This window comes from Polyergus mexicanus, unplaced genomic scaffold, assembly GCF_030449975.1.
Source record: "Polyergus mexicanus isolate NDT 795.1 unplaced genomic scaffold, iyPolMexi1.0 SCAF_354, whole genome shotgun sequence".
In the NCBI taxonomy this organism is placed as follows: domain Eukaryota; kingdom Metazoa; phylum Arthropoda; class Insecta; order Hymenoptera; family Formicidae; genus Polyergus; species Polyergus mexicanus.
In genome coordinates, this window is record NW_027223674.1 from 1 (window position 1) to 9,139 (window position 9,139).

The 9,139-nt window shown below is 38.3% G+C and overlaps 2 protein-coding genes across 2 annotated transcripts; one reads left to right on the forward strand and one right to left on the reverse strand.

Moving 5' to 3' along the window:
* Positions 1–5: 5 nt before the first annotated feature.
* Positions 6–3,558, reverse strand: LOC138944647 (nucleolar pre-ribosomal-associated protein 1-like; the record flags this gene model as incomplete). The annotated part of the gene is made up of 4 exons (XM_070315464.1): positions 3,125–3,558; positions 2,439–3,030; positions 1,963–2,256; positions 6–1,880 (listed from the first exon to the last, which is right to left on the reverse strand). Coding segments are annotated over exons 1-4 (3,165 nt in total), but the record flags the coding sequence as incomplete, so codon positions are not given.
* An 852-nt stretch (positions 3,559–4,410) lies between these two features.
* On the forward strand, positions 4,411–9,135 carry LOC138944648 (protein virilizer-like). The gene is made up of 4 exons (XM_070315465.1): positions 4,411–4,588; positions 4,963–5,075; positions 5,178–5,544; positions 5,734–9,135. The coding sequence occupies exons 1-4, from the start codon at positions 4,535–4,537 to the stop codon at positions 9,133–9,135; spliced, it is 3,936 nt and encodes a 1,311-aa protein (XP_070171566.1). The 5' UTR covers positions 4,411–4,534.
* The last annotated feature ends 4 nt before the right edge of the window (positions 9,136–9,139 follow it).

Here is a 9,139-nt window from a genome sequence, read left to right on the forward strand (position 1 = left end):
AATAGAGAAACAAGCAAGATTTTGCAGTTTTCATTTTGGATCTGTTGTAAGATTTTTCTCTGAGCTAACTGTGCTAAATAAAACACAGTCATCCTAAGTAAAGCCTTGATATCATATGAAGACAAAGAGTGTTTAATAATGATTTCTTTGTTGCCATATTTAAAACTGCATAAGTGATCATCGCCAGACAGCTTGAAAAAATTAATTATGTCTACCTCAGAATTCATTAGCAACATATTGCTCAATTTGTGCAATAACTTCAAAGATGGAAGCTTATTTTTTAAGGCAATTGGTCGCTCGTTACTCGACCAACTTTTTAAGTATTTATAGATCGGCAAATCGGTCATGATTTCTATCGCTATATGAATCAATACATCCGGAACAATCTGATAATGTAAAGTGTGAATTGTCACATAAGATAAATAACTCAAGATGACGATGGAATAATTTCTTGCTCTGATTTTTTCAAAAGCGCAACATAAGAGCGGCGATACCAATGTACAAGCTTGCATTTTACAAGGATTAAGATTTTCTTTGCTAAATTTGTTGAAGGGATGATTGATCACATTATCAGTGATTTTACCCAAATTAGTAAGTTCGTTAATTGAAGTTGTCACCGATGCAGAGAAAACTTTATTCAAAGGGAGAGAGTGGCCATTAGTATTAGAAAGAAAACTAATGGAACTGACCTTATCAAGTAACCGATTGATCTTCTTCACTTCTTCAAAATTAGTCATTTGCTCATTCCTCTGCATTATGTATTTATCATTATGCTTAATGGCGACTTTCGAGTTTTCTTCGTTGAACTTATTGAAACTATAATTAATTATATTATCTCTCTTTATATCAAAATTTAATTTTCCATTAATTAAAGATGATTCTATTCCAAATTCTTCTTTGCAAGGATTCGGGTTATTATTGGCCTTATCAAATAACTCATTAATTATATCTTCTGCTTTTACATCGAGACTAGCCACCTGGTTGTTTAATGTTTCTTCTGCTTGCGTTATGTTATTTATATATTTATCAATATGTCTGGTGCAACTTTTTAAAACGGACATAAACCAGTGTGTCAATTCTTCCTTCTCTTTAGATTCGATTATCATCAAGAAACCATTAATCCAAATATCCAGCTCATCATTACAGGTTTCAAACAGGCCTGTCGCGTTTAATAACATTCTAATAGTATCATAACTTTCTGGTGATGCTGTTTGATGAATCTGAGATAACAAAAAAGGAAGAGCTTCTTTGAAAGCTTTCTCTCTAGGCGCGAAGATGGAAGAGTCCAAAGCGAGCAGAAATTGTATTGCTTTCACCTTCATGCAATTTAGTCTTGTTAATTTGGCTCCTCCATCCTCTTCTTCACCATCCTGGAGATTATTTAAGCTTGATAGAAGCACATTCGGCTGCAAATTCATCGAATTATGTAACAATTCTGGGCATATATCTTTGTACGAATGAAGAACGTTCAAGATGATATCGAGATGATCTAACAAATCGGGGTTGTGAATATTTTCAGTATTTTCCGAATTTATCATATTAGCATCAACTTCAAAGGCTTGGTTCCATACTTTTAAGATCATTTCCAAGTTGGGAATAACCCTCAAAATAAAATCCGTAATCTGGTTTTGAACTACAAACATCTTGTGAGAGTCTTTTAAGGTAGAGAAAATGATTTTCAACTGAGATGTCATTGCTAGGAGAAGAGACAAGATCTCATGTCTAACAAGTAGACTGCTGTGACTTAATCCTGGCAAGATAGCGCTTTTTATAATTATATCCGGAACTGTCAAAGACAATAGCGTGTTTATCAATCTAGTTACATTTAATTCCATAGTACAAATCTTGATGCAACTGACTGGATCAAGCGATTTGATTATCTACAAAAAGAAAACTTAGTAACTCAAAATGAAAAAATAATGTGCAGAATTACAATTTGTATGTGCAGATATCTCATTCTACCTTTTTTACAAATCTAAGAAGACAAATCCATTTGGGCGACACGCGAGGTTCGAGAAATGGTTCAATGACACCATATTGCGAACGTATTAAATCCGGGCAAGCCCCCATTATTTTGATAACTAAGTCCGACGGCTTTTCATGTTCCCAAGGTTTCTCCAAGTTCTGAAGAACTGTATGCACCAACTGATTGTGCTTATTTTGTGAACTACCCAATGTTCGATCGTGGAAAATAATTCCATAACGATGTGATGTCAATAAAGTGATTAAAAATGCATGAACTGCATCATTAACGATCTAGATTATAATAGAAAAAATAAAGAAAAAAACATTAAGCACAGAAAATTTATATTTTTACATACATTAATATCAAACAGATCTATAATCGTTTATCAAACAAACTTCCTGTTAAACAGTTTTATATTGCATATTTGATGTTTTCGTAATATAAAATATCATATAAAGATTATTATAATTACCTCTTTGTCTGCTAGAAAGTCATCGCTCTCACCAGGATAGCGAGTTTTATTTTTGGGCCATTTGGTTGGGCCTTTCCAGTTATACAGTGATATTAGGTTTAGTACAACAGATGTAGAGAATACATGTAGTTTTATTGTTTTGGTGATGCTAGTGTTCTCCAAAACATATGTTTTCACAGTGGTCAGAGTCAGAGTAACAATGTCCTTGGAATCATACAACAAATCTGAGAAGATGCAGGACAGTAAACTACGCTTATCCAACAATGTTTTAATCACTGATGAATCTCTCTCCACAAGAAAAGCAAGAAGAAAATGGATGAAACATGTCCTGACATTTTGAGAATCCGTGGGCTTGTTGTGTTGTGTTAGATTCTCTAATACATTTCGTTGCAGTGATAGATGTGCAAGTAACTCTCTGGATAAACTATTATCCAAGGACACTACCGCTGTGAGCAGTTTCAATATCACTTTACGCTGCTTGATATTACTTTGAATTGAAAGCATTGAATGTATAACAGACATGTATGAATTCAACAAGTGGCGACATGCTTCCACTGCATTATTCTGATATTGAGGATATTCTGCCAAGATCCTATAAACAAAAAGATATGTCTGATTAATTAAAAGAAAAAAAAAGAAAGAAGATATCAAGTATTCGTAAAGACACAAAAGATATATAAACATACTTCATGAGTAAGATGTTAATTGCGGAAAAGACGGTAATGGCATTAATAGTATTTTTCTTGTCAGAGGACTCTAATAGTCTCAGAACTTCGAGAACACCACCACCAGCGAGCAAGTACTCCGCTGCAAGGTCCCTTTCCTTGTTCTTGTTGCATATCATTACGAACTTTCTCAGAGCGTCTAAACCGTTAGATGAGGAAAGAAGTGCTCTCAGAGATCGTCCGTTGAATTCATCCCATTTCTCGTTGCAAATAATGTCTTTTGTATCATTTTCTTCCGAATCTACATCACATTTAAGTTCTTCCTCGATAAATCCGTTGATCCTTGCCTTTTTCGTCGGCGTTTCATTCTTACTCTGCGAGATTCGCTTACTCGATTTTCTTGGCTTGAGGACCGCATCATCCATTATCACGTGTTTATTCGCACATGTACCACATGGATGCTACCATAGTTTTTAGCCATAAACCTTAGAATGACATTAGATGTATCGTGCAAGGTCGGTATTCATAGTCAGTCCTTACATTTAAGACCGTCTTAGGCTGATATTACATTTGTCGTACGACAAACTTTTTAAGCGCATTGATTAGATAATTTCTAGAGACTCAAAAAAGTTTCTATTTTGCAGCCAATCAATATGCTTAAAAAGTTCGTCGTACGACAAATGTAATATCGGCCTAAGGCACAATCTTAAGATGTCCTAAACCAATCACAGAGCCGTATTAGCATCTTAAAGCCCGTATCAGACTACGCATTGAAAATTGAGATTAAAGATTGAAGATTAAAATTTGACCAATTAGGACAAAGAAATTTTAGTCCCTTTTATTCTGATTAGTCAAATTCCAATCTTTAATCTTCAATCTTCAATTTTCAATGCGTAGTCTGATACGGGCATTAAGACATTATTTAAGACAGTCTTGAAATAAGAACTGACTATGAATACCGACCCAAGTCTATCGAACATATCTGATTGGTTATTGAATAGAAAATTTCTAGGAGGTTTTCAAAGTTTCTTGCAATGACAGCCAATCAGTGTATCTGATAAAACTCGTTATGCGATACATGTAAATAGCATCCAGGGTGATGCCAATCCAGTGTTTCAATGGCTGCGTTCAGCAGAAAAAGCAGCTTTGCAACTGTTGTAAAATTCTTTAATATGATTGGTTTATACATTTAGATCCGGCAGGAACTAAGGGCAACAACCAATCATATTAAAGAATTTTACAACAGTGCAAAGCTGTTTTTTCTGCTGAACGCAGCCATTTATGCTTTAGCTCGATATAAACATAACCAAATAGAATAAAAAAGATAAATAAAATAGATAAAATGGAAAAGAGAATAAAAAATACTCAGTTTATTATTAATAATTAATTGTTGAAGGATCAAATATTATTCGAAAGTGTTCAATTGGAAACATGGATAACACTGAATTATTATTCTTTGATACATTTTCCCACGACATTTCAGAGGTTTGTTTTTTTATTACATAGATTTAATAGAATTAAATCTAAAATGAAGCTTTAAAAAAACAAGAGGAAAAAAACTACCTATTCGAATGATTATTAAAAAATTACTTTTGCATAAAATCTTAAAAATTAGAAAATCTAAATACTTACTGAAAATGGCATTGTATTATATATATCATAATTTTGTTTTCCTTTTAGAAAAGTATAGTATTAAATTTACAATATCGAAGAGAGAGAGAGAATTTCCAGATTATTTTATTTATGATAATTTTCCTAAAAGAAAAACATGTAACATAAATGACTTCTATAATTTTTCCTACTTTAGAAAAAATTGTTTTGAACATTTGTGAAATCTCATTTCTCTCTCTTACTTGCAGGAATTAAATTTGGATTTGGTACAATTTCCCAAACCTGTTTATATCAGCGAAGTGAGAATAATTCCATTAGGTGCACGAGTACAAGCGGACTTTCCAGGAGGTGTGCGACTTGGGTAAGTAGTGCTTTATTTTTGATATTGATAACCATAAAAACTTTTTTGGTTACATGATATTAGTGTTCCAATCCCTAAAGATAAAACTTGTTATCTTTCCAGAGCAACCAATCCCTCTCAATTTGAAATTGAGTTCTTTGTGAATGATCTCAGTAAACCTGGAGCTTCCACATTTGAATTTTTGGGAAATTTAGAATACAAACAGAATATCCATATTCAATTGGAATGTGAACGGAAACAGATTCCAACTGATGGTTTAGTGTTAAGAGGATGGTACACCACTATAACACTGGCAGTGTATGGTACATTGACTAAATCACTGAACAATCCTCAGGAAATCGTAAGTTCAGCAGCTGGATCCACTGCTTGTGTTAGTGCACTCGAAGAAAATACTGAGAACACAGCACAGGTTTCCTCTGAACAACAATCTGAATGGTACTACGAGAATCAGCATCAAACAAATTCATTGGTAAAGACACCTGCATGGTATTGTTGCAATGATGGAATTTATTCTAAAGACATTTTCTAGACAAAAATTATCTAAAGGATATCGAGAAGACGCATCTTAAAGATGTACTTTAGATGTCTTTCAGATGTCTTATTTTAATTCAATATATATTTAATCCCCTACTTAAGTTTACTGTATTATCACCAACAGGAAACATGCATAACCGCAACTCCACCGCCTCCAGTTCAACCAATACAAGTAGTAGAACCATCCAGAACATCCGCATCAGATACTGGAAAGACAGAATCAGTGCAATGGGAAGAAGAGACGTCTAACGCGAGCGAAAAGATCTCAAAAAGGCCTTCGTCTCCTCCTACCGAATCTCTAATTTCCCTCAGCCCCGAATCTATTTCCGCCGAGGAAGAGGAGGCAGAGCAACAGGAAGCTGGCGAACAGGAAACTGGCGAGCCCTTTGAGCCTATATTATCGGACGAAGATATAATGACTGATGATGTTCCGCCTGCAGTCGACTTCGAATGCGAAACCTCGCAGATCGACGAGATTTATACGCTGATACCACCAGATTTGTTGAATTTGGAGAAATTAAGTAATTTGGAAGACATCTGCGTGAACCGCGAAACTATGTCAAAGATCAAAGAGATTCTCCAGTCTTTGTCCAAATCGGTTTCGCATTTCCACAATGTATCGGGTCAAGAGAAGGAAACGTTTGTTCACAACTGCGAAACTTTGTGCGCCATATTAAGTCCGTTTGACTTCAATGCAGACGATATCGATAACTTAACTAGTATCGTCAATGCCGGCCTGGATATGGAGCTTGCTAGAGCTCAACCGCAACCGGCATATAAAGTACGTCATGTGAAAGTAGGAGTTCGTTTGGCTGAAGCACTTTGTCGATTATCGAAGGGTCCAGAGATCCTACTAAAGGTCGAAGTTCCATCCAAATTACTGTCTCTTTGTATGCGCGAAAATGTGGCTTTGCCGGTGAAACTTTCCGCTCTGCGAGCTCTCGACGCCGCGCTGATCAGTCCTGTAATCGTACAAGAGTTTCTAAACTCGAGGAACAATTTGTACAGCGAGGCATTGACGATGTTGGACACGGCGAAGCTAGCCCGCCTCAAGTATGCCCTCAGCTCGCTTCTTCGCAAGGTCCATGTGTACGAATATCTGGAGGAAATCAGAGAATTCGACGAATTCGGTCTAACGGAATTGATGAACACTTATGTGTGCGCCCCGACGTTAATGGCGCAGCCTAAACGTCAGTTACCGGCTAGCGCGCAGATGGAATTCGAACGAGAACACGCTCGCAATCCTCGCGCGCATCTAATAGCTTATTTCGAGCACCATAAGCTAATCTATCGTCTTTTATTGGCATTATCCTCTCCCAATTGCGACTTGAAAACAATTAAGTTAATTCGTCGTTTTCTCCTACATCTCTCCTGTACGAAAGACGGCCTGTTCTATCTACTGAAGGAGACGGAAACGATTCGATTGATGTTGAAAGCTTTAAAATACGAATTACCCGGAATTGGCTGCATTATAGCGTGGCGTCTTCAGGTTGCACAATGTCTGATTCGCCTAAAACAGACTTCCGACTGGACGATCCTGAAAAAATTGCATTCTTTTCTTGCCTTTCCTGATGGTTTGCGCGCTATTATCACGATTCTACCTTTAGGCGATTTTATAGACATCCTCATCCCCTTTCTATCGGATTCTAATCTTTGCGAGTTTGCCGCCGAGATTATCTCTGCCATTGTCCGTTATTCCGATAGAGTAGAAATCTTCCAGAATCGAGCGGAACTGATACTCGACAAAGCTCGCGAGCATGCAGTTCTTAGAGATGTGACATCATACTTGACAACCGCCGCTCAAACTTCTCACTGGGATTACAACGATGTTTCTTTGTTGGTGGCAATTATCAGGAAAAGCGCGGAAAAGGCTGCATCACTTCATGGCCAACTAATTACTGCTTGCAGGATTTTATATTATCTTATTTTTCCATTTAACAACGACATCGATCCTATGGAACCATATATCGAGCTCAAGTACAGGAATGCCCTGACCCAGCTCTTCGCCGCCGATGGTCTTACCGCTCTGATCGCCGTAATGATGAACGTGTCCGATTTCTACGAGCAACCATTCCTTCATCGCGCCGCCCTGACAGGTCGCAGAGGTATGGCCTTGATCGCCTTGTTGCTACCCTGTGTGAAGTTGACCAGAGCGCTGCTCGAGAGACTTGTCAAATGTATGGCGACAGACTTCAAAGATCTTACGGCTGTTGTTCCGCTGCTCGGAGTTTATTGTTTAATCGAAGCCATTCCGTCTAACCCGATGATGCAGACTCTGTCCGAGGAGATTGTGGAAACACTGCTAGTGTTCACCCAAGCCGTCGATTCCGACGGTTCCGGCAATGTGGCTAAATCACTGTGGACTCAGATGCTTGGTGAAGTCCTGAAAATGGTCTCCCTCCGCCCATGCAATTTTGTACCAGGTTTGAAGCTGTTGACTCGTCTGCTACCGCCTGTTTTAACGCCGAAGGAAACTGCTACTGAAGATGCAACGAGAATCTTGGGCTTGCGGAAACTCTGGTCAGCGCATCTTCAAGCTCAGGCCGTAAATCTCACCGAAACCCTACGACTACTATGCGCCAGTTGGAACAGAGATGTTTTGCTACTTTTGTCGACGGTTTGTAAGCAATTGAGTGATCTAGCAGCACCGACGGCTCTTCTAGTTGGGAGATGTCTGTTAGACGGTATTCTAGTAGCCACTCCCCTAGAGAACAATCTTCCTATCCTCGCTCTAATCAGCGACCTGGTCAGGCATGCGCCTATGAAGGCAACTCTACTGACTTTGACTAGTCCCGCATCCAGGGCGCAAGTAAAATCCGACCAAAAGTACCCGCCGGTCATTGAGATGATGTGTACCATTCTGAAAAATAACGGCGACGTGCATGTGCAATATGAGATTCTCGGCATCTTTGAGACTCTGTGCGATTGCAGCCTCAGCTTGGTACAGGAAGACAGCGAGTCCTTCGAGAAGAGACTGAGGCATTCAGTACCCAGCAAGGAACCTCTCTTGTCTATCCTCACGGTACTGATCGAAATCCTAGCGACTAGCACAAAGTTCCAACTGGATATAATAGAAAATACACTGCACATTCTCTTATCTCTTAGTAGTCACAACTATGGCTTATATCATGTGAAGAGCTGCCTAGAAAATAATCCCGGCGCTTTATGCGCGCTATTAGACCACGTGTCCACTTTGGAAAAGCCTGAAACGAATTCCATTACGGACTTAACTGTGACTTTTCTGGAAAATTTGATTGCTTCCGACTCTGAACGGAGATCCTTGCATTTGCGTACGCAGCAACTGGTGTTATTGATTTCTTGGGAAAAAAACGACCATCCCTTAGAGAAATTAAAGCGAGCGGAAGAGTTGGTAGAAACTTTGAAAGCTGCTGAAGAGAAAGAAGAGAAAGAACCTATCCCGGAGATGTTGGAGCCTTTATTGCCCACTCCGGAAGCTCTTTTAAACCAGTTCTCGCAAAGATATCTTGGTGCGATTAGTAATAGTCCATTTAGTACTCTGCGTTGATACC